The sequence below is a fragment of the Crocodylus siamensis genome, chromosome 3, assembly GCF_052110815.1.
Source record: "Crocodylus siamensis isolate JL-2025a chromosome 3, ASM5211081v1, whole genome shotgun sequence".
Classification (NCBI taxonomy): Eukaryota; Metazoa; Chordata; order Crocodylia; family Crocodylidae; genus Crocodylus; species Crocodylus siamensis.
Genome location: NC_143397.1, coordinates 21088671 through 21107596, shown reverse-complemented (window position 1 = coordinate 21107596; position 18926 = coordinate 21088671). Strand labels below are relative to the sequence as shown.

Here is an 18926-nt window from a genome sequence, read left to right as displayed (position 1 = left end):
TTGGGTTTTTCTCTCTCTCTCTCTCTCGGAGGAAATTGGTCCTTATTGTATAGCTGGAAAATCTGTTGTCTGTTCAAGTGAAACCTGTCTTAAGCAACTAGTTGCTTAGCCGGTGTGCTGTTTCAAAACAGGATGACACAGAACTGTATTCAGTGTGGTGAGGATTGATTTTTGGATGACCTCTCAAGACAGGATTTTGGTCTAGTATTGCAAATTGCTTCCTGTCGAGGCAGTGTTGTAGTCAGAGCACTCCTCTGACACTCCTGCTTCGTATTAGGCCAGTAGTAAGGCACTTCTTTGTGGCCTTCTCTGGATTGGAGTATTGCTGCTACTGGGCTCAAAGACTAGCATGGGGGGTGGGGGGCAAAATACAGCCCATGGGCCAGGTCTGGCCCACCATGAGATTTTGTCTGGCCTCCAGCAGGTCCCTCAGTCCTGCCTAGCCCAGCCATGAGGATCAGCCCAGGCCATGGCATGTGCCCAGGTGTGCAACAGGGCTGGGGCAGCATGGCGGCTGGGCTCTATTTCCCAGCAGCCCTGGCAGCAGTGGTGGCTGCCACTGTCAGACCCAGCCCCACTGCTGAGGCACCCCAGCCCATCTTCCCTGAACCCACTTCCAGGGATGGGACCCATGTGGGCAGGGCATTCAGTCAGGTGGCTGGGATGGGGCCATGAGCTAGCTGGAAGCAGTGCCTGGGAGTGAGACGGGCTGGGGAGACCCCAGGATCTTGGGGTGGTGACAGGGGCCAGGGCTGAGGCAGAGTCATGATCTGCTGCCTGCACGCCCCTAGGTTGGGCATGGATTCTGCAGGCAGGGGCATGCAGGGAACGGATTATGGCTCTGCCCCAGCCCTGGCCCTGGCCCTGGCACCATCCCCATGCTATCACCACCTCAAGATCCTGGCCTGGGACATGGCTCTCCCCCTGTGGCCCCAGTGCATTCACATAGCAGAATACATTGCCTGTGTGGCTCTGGGATTGCGGGGTGGTAACAGCAGGGGACCAAGGCCAGGGCTGGGGCCAGGGCAGAGTCCTGGTTCTGTGGCAGGGATATGTGGGAGCACATCGTGGCTGAGCCCCGGCTCCAGCCCCAGCCCTGTGTTTTCACCACCCTGCAATACCAAGGACTCCACAAAGACCACCCAGGACCCCTTTCACACTTTGGCAGGAGCCCAAACCTGAGCTTCCTCCCAGCTGCCTCATACCTCCTGTATGTATGCCCCCACTACAAATCTATGTCACAGGATTGTTGTATTTCTTATTCTGACAGCCCTCAGCTATGGAAGAAGATTATTAGATAGACAGATCCTCTTGGTTGTAATGTACAACCGCTTACCATCCAAGCTAAAGACAATTTACCCCTTAACATGGTAGGGCATCTGACACCTAGCTGAGCAGTTTTGATTCAATCCAGCAAACAGCGGGGGTGACACACTAGCCAGTATTAAAACTGGTTTCTCCTTTGGAATTTGGATAAGCTTTGACTAAGTTTATAGCCAAGGGATCAGAAATAAAATCCAATATATCTGCAAATCTACTGAAATGTTTTACATGACATGAAGCATACCCTTCATTTCCTAGTAAGGGGGATGTTTGCACCTGATTGCTCAAACAAATGGCTCAGAAAATAGAATTACAACACAATGTTTTTTGCTTCATAAATACATCAAATTTATCATCCTTGCAAGAAATTGGCAGACAACATCTGAGAGTCGCACAATAAGACATCTTGCTTTTGTCTCACAGCATGACTTGAAAAAAATCAGTCTTATGTGGATATAGTTGCAGGACACAACTTCAGGAAAAATAACACAAAAACTCCGTGTAGGGAATACACAGATCTTATACAGACATTACTTATTTGAACTACTTGCTCTAAGCTCACTGTAAACCATTCCACTGATATAACAACTAAAAAGTCAACAAGTAAACATGGCAGCATTTCATGAAAAATAACCCATCATTACAAAGTTAAGTAAGAAATGAGTGCATTCTCCTAGTTGAAAAATCCCCATAACATGTCCAAAATCAGTTCCCATAGCTTTATACACTTTTCCTCCTCTTTAATACCTGAAAGTTTTGATAGAGACCGTTTGACAGACTGTTTGGTATGTCATGTAACTATATGCTAAATACAGTCTGAGAGTGTTTTACCTATTAATGCTAATGCTAACTTTTTTTGAAATTCCCAGTTGGGCATAACAATTGTGGACTTTGCTGGAGTTTTACAAAAGACTGAACCCCTTAACATGAATCTAGAGCTTCAACAGGAGTTTTTCTTTTGAATTCAGTTATTCTGAAAGCTAAAAACTAGCCTACCAGGTATGAAAGTTTTAGGATCTGAAAAAATGCTGCTAGATGAGTAAATTGGATCACTGGATAGTTGGCCCTGATGTACTAGACTAGAAAGTACAGGCATACCTCGTTTTATTGCGCTTCGCAGATATTGCAGTTTTTTACAAATTGAAGGTTTGTGGCAACCCTGCCTCGAGCAAGTCTATCGGCGCCATTTTTCCAACAGCATTTGCTCACTTCGCATTTTTTAATTAAGATAGGTACATTTTTTTTTTAGACATAATGCTATTGCACACGTAATAGACTACAGTATAGTGTAAACATAACTTTTATATGCACTGGGAAACCAAAAAATTTGTGTGACTCGCCTTATTGCGATATTCGCTTTATTGCGGTGGTCTGGAACCGAACCTGCAATATCTCCGAGGTATGCCTGTACTAGAGTTTGTAATGAAAAACTTCACAAAAGTTCCCATTTTGGAGCGTTTTCCAAATATCCTATATGAATGTCTTTTGGGCTCATAACATTTAAACAGCATAGAAAAGTTGCTTCCTAATTTCCAAAAGTGCAAAACAAAACACTCCACTGAGGTGATCGTAGTAAAATTGTTTGGTTTTTTTTTTTAAGACAAGCACCTTAGTAATACATTCCCACGTCTGAGGAAAAAATGACAGCTCCTCTATCACTAAAGAAGAGAAATGAGGCTGCTAGTGAATAAAAGCTGAGCTTCTCCTTCCACTTTAACTTCAATCAAAGCCACTTATAAGCCCAAACCTGCTATTGTGTAACTCCTATATCATTATCATTCATTTGGATAGGCAATTTCTCTTAGAGGTAGTTTCTTTCTTTGGGAAAAAAATTATTTTCCAGAAAAATTATAAATTGTTTTGGTTTCAACTTTCTCTCCAGTTTCAGAGTAAACATATATATTTTAAATAAATAATACAATCATAGCTTATTCTGCTCAAGTGTCACTCCTGTGAAGGAAACCTTCCACCAAACACAAACATACACCCATAATCTAATTTTTGCTAATACATACTTAAACATTCACTTTCTTATTCAATGATGCACTAAAAGTAAGGTGCCTATTTGCTGTCTGAGCAAAGCATAGTACATGCTTCAGAGCACAATGCTATCTTGGACCTATTTTAATATATTCTTTATGGAATGATTTAAACAGCTCTCTATTGTACAGCCAGGCAAAAATGTATGTAGTTAAATTTCACAGAACACTCGTACCTCGAACATGCACGCCAGTCATATAGCAACAATAATAATTACAGAATTACAATTCTAGTCATTCAAGCAATATGCTATTACAAGTAACAATTCAATGGGAATGAACACTCTTCAGCCAAAAAAAAAAAAAAAAGAAACAGTCCCAACACGAGATTTGTGCACAATATATTCTATTTGTTAGAAAAAGAGTAGAGTCAAGAGCTGAGGAACTGGGTCTTCACTGTACAGCTCAGTCTGATGAATGGAAGTCACTAGCGTCTCCTGCTTCTTGCTTGAGGTGACACGAGCTCAGCTACAGACCATGGCTGCAGGATACAGCGCAGCCAGCAGCAGCACAAGAAATCAGGAAACACTGACGACAACCTGAACATCTTGGCTATTTCCAGGCACTGCTCGATTCAGTAACGGCAACTGAAATGTGCGATTTTTTTTTTTTCTCCTTTCCCCCCATGTTGGCCACTACTTCCGCAAAGCTTTCCAGCGCAGTCAGCGGCTTTCCCGCAGGCAGCGACAAACAATACACACAGCTTAATCCCTCTGGTCTCATTGAAGTCTCTTCTTCCAGCTTTCTAAAGATGAATATTTCAGATCTTTGGGTTTCTTCCTGCTTCTTCTCTTTGCCATCATCCTGGGCAGCTTTCACGTTCCAGGGCAGAAAAGTTTTGCAATGAGACCCAAAATCTTCTGGTGCAGGTGGCACTGGTCTCCGATCCGGCGCAGCTGCAGCGCGCACTCTCTCACTGCTTCCCGCTCTGTAAAGCAGACAAGGAAATGTGGTGAGCGACTCCCCTGCACGCCCTCCCTCCTCAATCCTTTCAGACCCAAAGCACGCCGCCCTCGGGGGCCCGAGGCACCCTCAGAAAATACCGGCTTCGTTTCCCCTCGGGCTTTTGGCTAGAGGAGAAGAAAAAGAGCCCCCCAGGGCCAGAGCCGCTTTAACCCCGTGAAGCCCCGGCCCCCCAGAGCGGTCCCTGCCGCACCGGGCGGCCTCAGGGGCGCTCGGTACCTGCGGGCTGCGCCGCAGGCTTGCGGCAGGTGCGGCCGGGCAGCATGGCTGGCGCGGGGCTGGCGCTGGCGCTCGTGTCGCTGTCTCGGCCGCTTTGGGCTGTGGCGCGGCGCGCGCAGCGATACGTGGCGGGGCCGGGGATTCCCGGCCGTGAGGTAGGGGAAGCGCCGGCGCCGCCGCCCAATCAGCGCCGCCGCCCCCGGGCGGGCAGCCCGGGCAAGCCCGGTCCTGCCCCGGGCCGTGCGCGCGCGTGTGCAGGGGCTGCGTGCACGTGTGTGTGTGCAGGGGGTGTACGCCGTGCGTTTATGTGCGAGGGGTGTGTACGTGTGCGCGCATGTGTGTACAGGGCGGTGTACACGGTGTACACGTGTGCGTGCGCACAGGGGGTGTGTACACTATTCATGTGTGAGGGCCCTGTACACGTGCGCGCGCGCGAGGGGTGTGTACACTGTGTACACGTGGGAATGCGTGGGGGTGTGTACGCGCGTGCGTGCGTGCGTGCGTGCAGGGGGTGTAGCCGTGGGTGCGCATGGGGCAGTGTACACGTGTGTGTGTGGGTTAGGGGGCGCGAGGTGGGCGGGTGGGTGCCTGTGCACGGGGCACAGACGGACAGACCCGGGCAGGGTGGTTGTCTTTCCTTGGACAGGAGCAGCCGGAGGGCCAGCCTTTGTCTGCCGTCCAGGCGGGCCTGGCGCGCCCGCCCCGGCCTTCTCTGCCTCAGCGCCGAGTCCGCAGAGCCGTGCCTGCCCGCGTGGCCGAGGCCTGCATGTCTGGGTGCTCACTCAGTTCACGGCCTCCCTGAAAAGACCGCAAGGGAGGGCACCTTCAGTGGCAGAGCGGTGCCACGGAGGCCTGGGCGCTGGTGAACAGACAGCACCAGTTTATTTCACAGGAGACCGAGCCTGGTCTGTGGGCTCGTGTCCCCCCCTCCATTACTGCTTTACCGCGAAGCCTCTGGGGGCTGCTGTCCAGCTCCGACCTGAGCTGCAGCATTTCCCCAGCGTTCCTCACTTCTGTCTTGGCCCACCTCCACACATGATTTTCCCTATTGTTTGGACAGGGCCTAAGCCAAGGTTACCCAGAGAGGTGGTGGACTCTCTGTCCTTGGAGATTTTTAACACTCGGTGAGGCAAAGCCTTGGCTGGGATGATCTAGTTGGGGACAGTCCTGCTTTGAGCATGGGCTTGGACTAGATGTGACCTCCTGAGGTTCCTTCCAACCCTCATTTTCTGCTATCCTAAGAGAGATTAGGGCATTGTGCAAGACCAGGGAGGTGGGGCCATTTGGCTTGCCTTGTGGAGTTACATGCAGTTGTTGTTGTTCTACATTACTATTATGTTGATTAGAAATTATGGACCAAATCCATTCCTAGTGAAGCTCCATCTTCCTGCCCCCTTCATCAGGGAGAAGGGATGGACTTTTCCTTATGCCGTGAGCCTCTGCTGGGCTCTGTCCAAACCGCAGGAGAAGCTAGTTCTGTAGATGGGAAATTATAAAAGTGGCTGAAGCTAGACAGCTGGGGAAACTTCATTCAGCCCAGACAGATTTCACCTTGTCTTTAATTCAGGGGTGGGGAAAATGTGACCCGGGGGCCAGATGAGGCCTGCCAGGCCATTCTATCTGGCCTGCGGGCCCCCTAAAAAAGTTAGAAAATTAATATTAATCTGCCCTGGGCTGCCTGTTATGTGGCCCTCGATGGCTTGCTGAAACTCAGTAAGTGGCCCTCTCTGCCCAAAACAATTGCCCACCCCTGCTTTAATTAGTAGGTGAAATCTTTCGTGCAGGGTCTGAGTTGTAGTAATGGAGTGAATTTTGTAACTAAAACATGTTGAGCACTAAAAGCCATATTTGGCTCAGTGGCCACTTACTCTGTAGCTAGGTAGCCTAGTGCCCTGACAAAAATTGTTAACTAGAAGGATGGAGGAGGGGCGGGGTCAATGTTTAGCTCTGCTCGGTAGCTTATTGTGCCCTACAGCCTGATTGCTAGTGCTGGGTAAGAGTTGGGAAGGAGTGGGATGAGATGTTCAGAGCATTTTCACATTTGCACATATATGCTATTATGGCAAGACCTGTATCAGACGATGGAGGTACAGAAGATCCACATTATTTATTTCTGAGCTAGCAGTGAGGTTGGTGCTGTCCAACTCCAGCAGCCACTACCACAAATAGTTTACACCTGTGGGCCTGATCCCGATACCAGGTCTAGATGGTTGGAACTGCATCTGCAGAGAGGCCCAGTTCATCAGTGACCTGTACAGGCACAGAATCAGCTTTCTTGGATTGTGCTGGGCAAAAACCAAAAAACAAAGCAAACAACACACATTTCTCATCGTCAGCTGAGCTTTTTCCACTTCTAGCCCCAACAGAACTTTTGTAGGAAACTGACACTCCAGATTTGTATTCAGGGAAATGTGCAGATCTCACCTGAAATATATTCTGTCTTGTTTTCCTTAGTGGTAATCACAACCCGTGATTTCAGGATTCTGTTTCTTTTTTAATCATTGTGATGTTTTGAAATTAGGGTATGATGATTTGGATGAAGCCATAAGGTCACTGTGATGATCCTTTTACTCTTGCACAATTCTAGGATAAAACTGTGTCTGCCTGTGTGAGTCACTAATTTCCTCCTTTATGATTATTGTGCCTGAAAAGTTAGTCAGTCGAGTGTGGAAGCATGCAAGAAGGACATTTGTTTTTAGGCTAAATACCCAGAAGGAAATGTATACAGATTAACAGAAGAAACAGGGTGGAAGGAGCAGACACACCAAATAACAACAGATAAATTTGTCACTGAAATAAAGTAGCAGAGAAAATAACAGCCACTCCCTCAACACACAAGCTCTAATGGAAGAAATAAGCTAGAGTATATTTCCATGACAAGAAGTGATAAGCCCTACTCCATGTCATCTGATCCTCTGATACCAAATGCCTTGAGATGTTGACTCTAAATCAGTGGCAATTTAAATGTGGCTATTTGTGCTGGCTCGGGTTTGAGGCCTTCTTGCCTTTTCTACATAATGTACACATTAGGTAAAAATCCTTCCCTACTGAACTTGATGACAAACATTCCAGCGGCCTCGGGAAGATCAAGATCACAATTATTGTATTTCCATTGCAGGAACACTCCTGGTTCTTTCACAGTTCCAGCTGCCTTTCAAAAGGCACCAGGAAGAAGACTGTCCCTATTGCCCTGGATTGGAGGTGTGGGGAAAGGAGGGAGTGGACTTGAGCTGACCACATGGGGGAGTCCAAGGGCAATTAGGTGGTTTTAAAAAGATGGAGGTTGAAACTGGAATATGTGCATAGCAGCAGGATCCTTACCATGTCCAGAATTGGCAAACCACTCCATGTGGAGCCCTGGTAGGCTGGCAGGTATAAGGGCTATTATGCCCTCTCTGTAGCTCTGTGGAGATACTGTTTAGAACCCTGCTCCTATGCAACCAGGACAGTGGACAGTCGTTGTCTCCTCGGGCACTTACTCACGTGTGGGGAGCATGCTCCAAGGCGCTGGAAATCCAGCACATCAGAGCAGACTCGATTAATTGAGTCTGCTGGAGCACATGAACTTCATAGATTTCATAGACATTAGGGCTGGAGGGAACCTCACGAGATCATCAGGTCCAGTCCCCTGCCCAAAGGGCAGGAACTCAGCTGGGGTCAGATGACCCCCAGCAAGATAAGCATCCAAACACTTCTTGGACGTGTCCATTGACATGCTCTGACAGCCTTGTACATTATGTGTATCAGTGGTGCTCCACATCGCCGTGCTGAGGAAATGGCGGTGGTGCAATAAAACACATTTGATGTGCTTTGGTTTAAAGCACAACACTGCCATTTTCTCAGCACGGGAATGCACTGTGCTGCTGATACACATGACGTGGGGGGGCTTTTAATTGGTATGGCTTCTTAATTAAAAGTGCCCAGAGCCACGTTGGAAATATATGGAAAAATGCCCCTTGTGCTTAGTTTCCCCTTCCCACCTCCATCTGAGGTCTGCTCATCACAGCATAGAAGTTCACTCTGTGCTGATAGGACTGCATTTACCAATATTCAGAAATAGCTTCTGGGACTTGAATGCAAGACAAGAAGCAGACAAGGGATTGGCTAGGGTGGCTTAAGGATTATAACTAGAAAGATCTTTTATTTAACCCTCCTATGAAAATGAAATTCCACTAGGTGGATTATCTGTCTTGGTTTTAGAGGGCTGGCTCTTGTTTCAGTGTCTGTCTGTCAGTCTAATTTTATACTGGCACCCGTGATTATGGTGTCTGAGTATGTTCACAATAAAGTCGATTGACAATAGAAAAGTTGTCAGACTGAATTCTATGTCACTTCACTTACCCGAAGGGCATGTCTGTAGCCACCTCACTGCAGTTTTTGGCACTTACACACACTTTGGGAGTCTACTTCCTCTGTGGCAAAATAAGATTCCCCTGTGTATGCATCCTGAAAATGAAAGAGCAGGAAGGGAGGGGCTGTCCTCCCTTCCCTCTTCTCAATGGCTAGGGCACATAGTGAGGGAGGAGAGACCTGGGTGCTAGACCCCCTCACCTGAAAAGGTGTTGAAATCATATCTCTTGCTTTCTAGCAAAATGATCTAACCACCAGGCTAGGTTCAAGCATTGCCCAGGCTCCTTTCCTATGCTCCTCTTGAAGCTGGCCCACTGCATTTTGCATTTTATATTGATCAGCTAAAATGGATGAACAGCACTGGGATAGCTTCTGTGGCTACAGTTTAGTCATGTACAGAGAAGAGAAACTGGATTGAGTCCATGGAGTCTTTAACTCCTCCCATTTTTACAAAATATAAAAACCTCTCTTTGGGGCAGGGTCATTTCCTTAGTACATTTTAGCAGGTACCTACCATTGGTACCTCCAGTCTGACATCCTTTTGAAGTAGTCATGCAGTAATCATTAGTGCTGCAGACATGTATGTTCCTTCCTCCCTTTTGTCCAGTAAACCCATTCTTCTTTGTTCTTACATATGGCATCAAATATCAACTTCCAAATCTATGAGCCGCTGTCTGGTATTATCGTTCAATATGTGGACTCCAGTAACCCCATTGAACACACCAGTTATTTGCTTGCCACTTTCATTTCCAGAGGGATCTAATTTACAGCAGGCTGTCCTTTTGAATTTGATGACTCCTGTTAGCAGACAGCCTGGTTCTTTATGACTGGGAGGTGAAGTTGCAGAAGCTGGTAAACCTGACAGACTACTTAGTAGCATATCAGAACAGGTGACGTGCCTGGTGGCTGACAGCATATCTGTTGTTATGGTCTGAAGCACACGGATTTATAGGGTTATATTTCAAAGGGATCGTGTGGGTGGGTGAAGAATGACGGTTTCTGTGTAAATAATGATGCCTTTTCTTGAACATCTGCAGTAGGGCCAGGTGTATTAACACATGCATCTCTGCTCTACCTAGCTGTGCTGCATCTAGAAGCTCCAACCACAGAGAAAGCAGTCATGGACTCAAGCAGCAGGGAAAAGAGGGCAATACTGGCTTATCTCACCCCCAAAACCATTTCCCAGCCCCCTTCACAAAATGACATGCAACTAGTGCATCATGAAAAAGTAGTGGGCAGAGAGAGGGAGGAAGCAGGGTGAAGGTGTAAGAAGTGGCATGGTCTCCTCACACCAAGGACTGCGGGTGAGCATGTGGGCGGGTAGACGGTGTGTTCTGCGGTCCAGCCTCCCCAAAGGGGTACGTGAATGCATAGTGACTCACACAGTTGTACTGCCCTAACTGATACAAAGGCCAGAGCAGGCTGCAGCAGGGCAGTCCCACTGCGTTGCTCTCTATGACCCACAGTGCTGGGGACTGGATGCTTTGTGGCTGCTCTTGACTGGGCCCAGGGCTGTTTGGAGCCTCCCCTGGTTGTGTGGGTGGGGCGGGATGGGGCCGGCACTGTCATCTCCCCGACTCGGGCAGAGCCCTAGGAAGCTTATGTTTGTTTGTTCCCTGCGGTAGAGTCAGACACAAAATGGGGATGTTTTGGCCACAGTGTTTACCTCATCTTTTTCCAAGTACAAAGGACATTGAGTATAATATAAACTATGCCATGTTTACCCAAGCTTCCTTCAAGATCAAGGAGATTAAGTTTAGCTCCCCAAGCAGATGCAGTAACATAAGAAATGAGCAGGGATCCTGGCTTTCTCTGTTTAAAACTAGCAAATTTTCTAACAAAAAGAATTTTTTTGTGTAGATTCTCTGATTAAAAACCCCCAAATCCATGTTTTTCTGTGATTGAAATGAAACACCACTATACATATAAGTATCGGTTGAACACAATTGATATATTTACAATTTTAAAGCAATTTGGAAACCTACCAATACCTCAGTCATAATAATAAAATAAACTCTAAAAACCTATAAATGTTGGCATTTGGGTTTTTTATGATGGGAAGTCAGAGCTCCCTAAGCCCCCTTCACTCACCAGGACAGGGATTCAGCTGCAGCTGTCCCCCGCCCACTGCTTTGTAGCACCGAGCAGCCCTGATATGCCAGTGTCCTGCCCATGCTATTGCCCCTTACTCCCCACCCACAGCCCCCCAGTCCTTTCGGTGCCCCTCACTCCCCACCCACAGCCCCCTGCCCCTCCCAGCCCTGCCCTAGCTGCCAGGGCTATGGGGCAAGGGACCTGGGCCCATAGCCCCCTGTCCCTCCCGCAGCAGCGCCCGAGCCCCGGCTGCCCTCTGCAGGAGACAGCGGCTGCTACAACGGCTCCCCCTCCCGCAGGTGGCACACTCGGAGCGGAGCCCGTCGGGGGACAGATGCGGGCTGCCTGTTGTGAGCTGGGGGCTCCATGCCCTGCTGCCCTCCCCACAGGGACTCTGCAGCCCGTGGGTGGGACCCGGTGTGACAGGGCAGAGCGGGACTGGGCAGGGACCTTGTTGCTGCCACTGGGAGCCGGAGCTTTGCCAGCCTGTAAGGGGGAAACCCACTGTTTCTCTTGTTTTTCTCCTTTAAAAGGAGAAAATCTGGGTTTTACTGTGTTTTTTTCCATGGTGAATGGATAACCGGGATCCCTGGAAATGACACTGCCTGGCCTGCTGAGTTGAAAAGAAATCCTGGCATTGTAGGGCAGTGTCTGGCAGGCCAGCCTGGCAAGGTGTTAGCACTTTAGTGTGCTCTACAGTTTACAGCCTGGGTTTGTGAGATGGTCTCTGGGCCATGACACCTTGTAAGGCTTGTCCCAGACTGACAGTTCCCAGGTCGGCAGACAGCACTGTGGGAGCAGCAGCCAGGGACTTTTGTTAAGTTCCTCAATCATGTAATAATCTCTCCTCCGCTCTTTTGTTCTCCTCCGTGCTCAGCACCAGGTCTGCAGGGGTGCGGGGTGGAGGGGAGGCTCCAGAGCTGCTCCTGCCCTGCTCCAGCAGAGCTGTGTGTGGAGCCAGGCTTAGCCAGAGACAACAGAGGTGGCAGTGCCAGCATTTGGCAAGTTCTTTTCCCTGCTCCTGTTCCTGGACTGGGCAGAGAGGAGGAACCTGCTCCCCATTTCCGCTGACTTTTCATTGAGCCTGGGTCCCTGCAGAGCCTGGCTGGAGTGGGCAGTAGCAGCTTTGAGGCATCCCCCTGTCCCTGTCCCTGTCCCTGTCCCTAGGGCACCTGGAGGCCGTGGCAGCGGGGGGGGAGGTGGGGGGAGGATAAGCAGTGGAGCATAGAAGGGAAGGAAGGATGGGGAAGTCTTACCCAATTCAGGGACTTAAACAAAGTCCCGGGCTGCAACTCTCACCATGGCGTTGCCTGAAAGGGGGGCACATCTGCACCACTGGCCACCCTCTGGATCTGCCCCTGGATTATTAATCTTCATTTAGAGAAGATAGAGGTGAATGGTCTAGTTTATGCTATTGCAGATGGACAATGACAAACCTGAGTCCATGCTCATGTCCTGTCATGTCATTGGTAAACACCTGATAGATTACTAAAATAGGACCAAGACAAATTGGGTCCAAAGTGCCTAAAGCAGTTTTATGTTGGCTGTCCAAATATTTTCCAGTTTCCTGAAGTGATTCAGGTTTGGCTGGTGGAAATGCAGGACTCATCGAATCTGTTTTGTGCGAAGACTTCCTGACAGTTTGTTATAGGTTGGCTGTGTGTTACTGAATAGTGCTCCACTTGCTAGAGTAACATCTAGGAATACCAGATGTGTGTCCTCACCACCGTAAGACCTTTCTGTTAAATATGTGTTTACATGCCTGTATAAGGCAATACAGTAAAAGAAGGAAGCCCAGTTCTAGTTTCTAGATGCTAAATTCATGCCAGTCACCTGCTATAGTTATTTTTATTTTCCATTGCTGCAGATGGAGGGAAATTTGACTCAGTAAGTACAGTTGTACCTCTTAAACTTAAAACATTGAAATATAAGAAACTATTAAGCCTGATTCTCTTCTCTCTTCATCCTAATATGTCTCATGTGACCATGAAAGTTAGTAGAGCTACTGAGTACATAAGTATGAGAGAAGCAGGTAACACATGCATACTGTAGCCTAATGTGTATTCTGGATAAGCATGAATGCACTGTTCAGTTTAACCCGTGACTTCATCACCTACACTCTGAGAGTTAGACAGGAAGGAAACCTAGCATTTTCTATTCTCTGAGGTTAGTAACTCTCAAACTGAGCCAACCTTACCTTATTTCTTTTACAGTGTCACTATAATATTTTCTAAAATATTTAGCTTCTGTCTCTTCGCTGCTTCTGTTTTTCCTGGTGGTGGGTGGATCACATTAAATCAGGAACTTCTTCTCTTTTGCGGTCCTCCCTTCCCCCTCCCCCAAACTCTGGTGTTTATGTTTGTCAGTCCTTTTGAAATGAAAAATGTTAGTAGGAAGATAGATCTGTCATAATCAGCATAGGACGGAGGTCATATCAGGAGCAGGCCTGAGCTAAGCAGTTGGTCCCTGGGAGAGCTGTTTTGTGAGTTATGTCCTCTGAAGAAGTCTTTTTTTTGTGTGATTGTGTTTTAAATAATTTTTTCAATTGTATGAATTTAAATAATAATAATAGTTGTGTACAGAAGTTGCTTTTTTGCTATTTAAAGCACTTTATTTCTGTGACTTAACAGAAGTGCATGGCTTTACAGCACTTTAAAAATGGATACAGTGCTTTAAATAAGTCCTCGTTAAATGAGGTATTAAATTTGAAGCACTGTATTTTATAGCACTTTAGCAACCTACTGTGCTTTAAATAACTTCTCCAAACTGGTCAAATTTCTGATCAGTGGAAAAACCCCAGGAGGCTGCAGCGTGCCCCTTGTTGCCTAGTCTGGAACAAGTAGGGAGGCATCCCCACCAGACATTGCACTTTTTCATATTTAAGAGTACTGTAACTTTATTGTCCTTTAAAAAGTGCTCTAAAATACATCGCCGTAAAATGTGCACAAAGCACTTTTGTACACACCACCACCACCACTAATAATAATTTAATTGGCCCTGGTATGGCACCTTTCATCCAAGGACCATGAAGTGCCTGTCTACCACCAAGTTAAGTGTTACTGGTCACCCCATTTCATAGATGACAAAATAGGCACTGGAGAAATGATTTCATATGGGGTAAGTGCCTGAGGAAGGGAAAAAAAACAGCTTGAACTTCTTACTCCCTGACTGGTACTCAGATACCGTTTACCACTTACATAATACTTATCTTCCAACTGTTGGACAAACATTGACTAATGTATTTTCCACTGGGCCACACACCCTTTGCACCAAGTTAATTTATTGTAACTTCCTCTATTGAACTTTAATCATCCAGTCTTCGTAGCAAAACGTGTTCCTTTGCTTGGTAGTTGTTATAATGTCTTGTCACATATAGGTAAAGTATGTTGAATCCTCTGCTATAAAACTCCAGAGCTCCACACAACCCACCAGATTTATTTTTCTCTTTAAGAAATCTGGTGGTCTCCTATGATGTAATTATGACACAATAAGTTTTCAAGAGTCACTGTGGAGAAGCTTATCCAGTTCATACTGAAATCAATGGGTTTTTTTCCCCCTTTGGCATTAGTAACAATTGGTTCAGATCCTTGTTGCATGGCAGAGAGACCTCTTGGCCTTGCTGGGACTTTGGAGAACATATTAACGCTATACCAACCACCTGCTAATACGGTTTATTCCAAGGAAAATCTGTGATGAAATGAGCAGGGCAGCCTGTTTCCACCTTAACTGTTGTGTACCATGACTGTGGACTGTTAAACAGGTGCCAAGTTTCATCCAAGAGAGACTAAATTACAGTGATGAGTGAAGTAACCCTTTTGTATAGCTTGTATAATTATTTTGCATGGTGCTTTGAGAACCCTTAGTTTGAAAGCCACTGTACACCTCTAACTTTCTCTATCATCATCATCAAGGTAATAGTTTATATAATGAATGAATTCTTTGTGTGACTTTGCCACCCTTCAGCTTAGAATTTAAAAATATGTCTCAAACATCAATTAATAATGGCTTACAGGACTTCTGAAGCCAAGAAATATCATTCCTGTTGTATAGATGAGAGAACTGGCACAGCAAATAAGTCATTTGCTCTATGTTACTGAGTCAGTGGCAGAGCCAGGCAACGGTCAGTAGGATTCTGGGTCATTATTTTACGCTGTAATGACTTGACCAGGTTCCTAATCTCTCTTTGCATCATTCAGTGACTGCCACATTTTGTGGAGCAGGGCATTGCTTCCAGTAAACAGGAATATATTGTTTTAGATAAGCAGGAGGAAAAATACATCTATTAAATAGCCAGTGGCAAGGAAAGGCTATATTCACAACCAGTCCTTGTGTTGAAGATCTCATTTATTGAAGAGGTGTTTTCATATTTTGTTTTATATATATATATATATATATATATATACGTATTATATATATATATATATATAAATATATATATATTATATTTTATATTACAAATTAACTCCATGTGATTAAGAAGAAGCCTTTGGGCCAAAGTGGAACACGTGTTGCCATATTAGATTAACTCAATGATCCATCCAACCTTTAGTGTCCTGACTGTGACAGTGAACAATACTCACTGCTTTAAAGAAATCTTGGATTCAGACACTGGTACATTATAGAATAACTAACCAGGAGAATAGGTTTATTTCTAGCCTTTTATTAGTTTTTCAATACTTTAAATATCAGTGCCCCATTATTCTTGTATTATGAGAGAGATTTACTTTCTCTGTATCATTCAGTATATTGTCTCTTACAGTACCCTCCTCAGTTTAGAACAGGGGTCAGCAATGTTTTTGGCAGAGTGCCAGAAACACCTGCAACTTCAACCTGAAAGATGTCCGTGTGCCAGGGGCAGATGGTGGGGAAGCCACGAGGGGCCTGATCTTTGTTGTGGTAGGGCAGCCCTGGCCCCTTCCCTGCAATCCGCCCTGAGGCACGTGTGCCAACCAAAATGCCTCTGAGTGCCACACTCTGGCACCCATGCCAGGGGTTGCCTACCCCTGGTCGAGACTTTCCTGCTAAAGTCAGTTTGTTTGGAAGTGCTTCCATGTCTCTAATCACTTTCATTGTCCATTCCTGTACCACCCTAATGTCCTCTATATCATTTTTGAGACAGGGGCCAGATCCTGAGCTGTGACTAAACTAAGAGCTCTGCTAATATCAACAGGACTCTGACATATTCAGGCAAATGAGGGCTTCCTCCCCCTCGCCCCCCATATGCTGGTGCCCTGCCGGTGCTATTGCCCTTCTCTCCAGAATGACTCACTATCCCCACCTCCTTTATTCACACAAGTATTTGTATCAGTGAGACAGTTTGGATCCTACCATGCCCTCTTTCTGCACTCACAAATCTTCTCTTTATGGGGCACACAAAACCCCCATCAGGAAGAGTTTCCTGGCTCAGAACGGTGTAGACTCTTTGCCAACTTGTTCATCACTATTGGGAAGAACCAAATTGCCAGTGAACCAGTCTTAGTTATACTACTGTCCTTTTTATAGCATGTGAAAAGGGCCCTTAACAAACTATATTTATTAATGAGTTTGTACTGTGACCTCAGCAGTCAGGAGGACAAAATGCTCTTATACAAGCATAAAAAGTAATGTAATATTGCCGTTGCTAGCTGTTTATCAGGCCAATCAAATATTTGCTGAAGAAAAAAATAACATTCGTTTTGGTGTTTGTGAACAGCAGGGACCCTGGTTTTCTTTGTTTAAAAATCACAAATTCTCTGATAAAAATGGTAGAGTCTCTGATTAAAAACCCTCAAATCCACATTTTTCCATGATTGAAATGAAACACCACTGTATGTATATAGGTATCAGTTGAACACAATGTTTTGTTGACATATTTACGATTTTAAAGCAGTTTGGAAGCCTATCAGTGCCTCAATCGCTATAATAAAATAAATTCTAAATACCTATACATATTGGCATTTGATTTGGGATTTTTTATCATGCAAAATCAGAGCTCTCCCTTCCCCCTTCACTCACCAGGATGCGGGTCCAGTTGTGGCTTCCTCCCTCCTCCCCCTCGCCCCTCATATGCTGGTGCCCTGCCCATGCTATTGCCCTTCTCTCCCAAGCCACAGCTCCCCCAGCCCTTCTCATGCCCCTCACTTCCCACCCACAGCTCCCCAGCCCTGCTGGTGACCTTCAATCTCCAACCACAGCCCCCTGGTCCTGCTGGTACCCTTCATTGCCACCTGCAGCACCCTAGCCCTGCCAGAGGGGGCCCCCAGCTGCCAGGGCTACAGGGCCAGGGACCCAGATCTGCAGCCCCTGCCCCCCCAGCAGAGCCTGAGCCCTGGCTGCTGCCTGTGGGAGGTGATGCCTGCTGTGGCAGGCTGGAGCATGGAGCCTGGCTTCTCCTCCCTCATAGGCAGCACAGCTGGAGCAGAGCCTGTGATGGGGGCACGGATGTGGGGTGCCCACTGCAGGCTTCGGCTGGGGGCTTCCCACCTCTGTGTGCACTCCCAGGGTGGGGTTTGAGGGCCCCCCAGATTTGTGTGTGGGGCAGGTGCAGGCTGTGGGCTCAGACTCCCTGCCTTTATGCCTTCCCCTGTGGGCCTCCATGGCCCAGCGGGTGAGACTTGCTGCGTTAGGGCAGAGCAAGGCACCACTGCCACAAGCTGCACACCACTATAGCGAGGTGTCCTCCACGCAGCCACCCACACTGCTGCTGGGCAGGCAGGAGGTGCTTTGCCATGGCAGTGAAGAGCTCCCAGCAGCTGTGGCATCGAGCTTCCCTGCCTCACTTTATCCTACTGTGCCAGGTCTGCTGGGCCCTGGAGGCCCTGGGGGGAGGGCAGCAGGATGGGGACCTCCAAGCCTGCAACGGGCAGCCTGCACCCACTTCTGCCCTGTGCACAAATATGGGGGTCACATGCCCCCATGGTCCTCTTGGGACTGTGCACACCTGCGGAGAGCCAGCCCCCTCTTGCCCCTTGGATGAGCCACCTGTGACTGTCCCACTCCCCACCTGGGCCCCAGTCCTGCATTCCAGCCCCAGCCCTGCCCAAATCCCTCCCTCCCTCACTGGGGGTTCAATTCCCCCCCACCGGACTTACCGCTCCAGCTGCTCTCCAGGCTGCCCGGCAGCAATGTGCATGTGTATATGTGCACATGCACATGGCACTCCTTGCCTGACTGCCCTCCTCCTGCTCCCCCATCCCCTAGCAGGCTGGAACTCTGCCAGCCTGCAAGGAGAAACCTGCCATTTCTCACATTTTTCTCCTTTCATAGATTCATAGACATTAGGGCTGGAAGGGACCTTGTGAGATCACCAGGTCCTGCCTCCTGCCCAAGGGGCAGGAAGTCAGCTGGGGTCAGATCACCTCAGCAAGATAATCATTCAAGAGTTTCTTAAAGGTATCCAGAGTAGGTGCTTGCACCACTTCTGGGGGGAGTCCATTCCAGACTCTGGAGACTTGGACAGTAAAGACGTTTTTCCTTATGTCCAGTCTAAAACCGTCTTCCAGCAGTTTGTGACCATTATTTCTTGTCTTCCCTTGTGGTGCCCTGGTGAACAGATGTTCTCCCAGATCCTGATGCACACCCCATATATACATATAGGCTGCCACCAAGTCCCCCCCTGAGCCTTTGCTTTTCCAGGCTGAAGAGTCCCATGTGTCTTGGCCTCTCCTCGTAAGGCCTATTCTCTTGACCTCTGATCATGCATGTGGCTCTGCTCTGGACTCTCTCAAGCTTCTCCATTTCCTTTCTCTAGCATGGAGCCCAGCTGCAGCCTCACCAAGGCCAAGTAAAATGGGAGGATGACTTCTTGGGTCTTGCTTGAGATGCATTGGTAAATGCAAGCCAGAGTTTTATTTACTTTGCAGGCTGCAGCATCACTTTGTGGCTGCTGTTGATCTTGTGGTCAATTGTGACCCCCACGTCTCTTTCAGTCATGGTGTTAGTGAGTGTAGCACTGCTGAG

The 18926-nt window shown here is 47.5% G+C and overlaps 1 protein-coding gene and 1 long non-coding RNA gene across 2 annotated transcripts in view; one reads left to right on the top strand and one right to left on the bottom strand.

The window, feature by feature from the left end:
• Positions 1–1655: 1655 nt before the first annotated feature.
• PMAIP1 (phorbol-12-myristate-13-acetate-induced protein 1) lies at positions 1656–4682 on the bottom strand. Its single transcript, XM_090037179.1, has 2 exons — positions 4545–4682; positions 1656–4290 (listed from the first exon to the last, which is right to left on the bottom strand). Exons 1-2 carry the CDS (start codon positions 4588–4590, stop codon positions 4178–4180), a joined length of 159 nt encoding a protein of 52 aa, XP_089893305.1. The 5' UTR covers positions 4591–4682; the 3' UTR covers positions 1656–4177.
• Positions 4683–13062: 8380 nt separating this feature from the next.
• LOC149868057 (uncharacterized) overlaps positions 13063–18926 on the top strand; it is a 41826-nt gene continuing 35962 nt past the window's right edge. The window contains exon 1 of the long non-coding RNA XR_016440947.1: positions 13063–13154. This is a non-coding gene — a long non-coding RNA (uncharacterized LOC149868057). The remainder of the gene's footprint in view (positions 13155–18926) is intronic.

Excerpts from the sequence above, each read along its gene's own strand:
- PMAIP1 (XM_090037179.1), bottom strand. The coding sequence starts at position 4,590 with ATGCTGCCCGGCCGCACCTGCCGCAAGCCTGCGGCGCAGCCCGCAG. Across the intron at positions 4,291-4,544 it reads GCCTGCGGCGCAGCCCGCAG|AGCGGGAAGCAGTGAGAGAG; the intron begins GTACCGAGCGCC and ends TCTGCTTTACAG.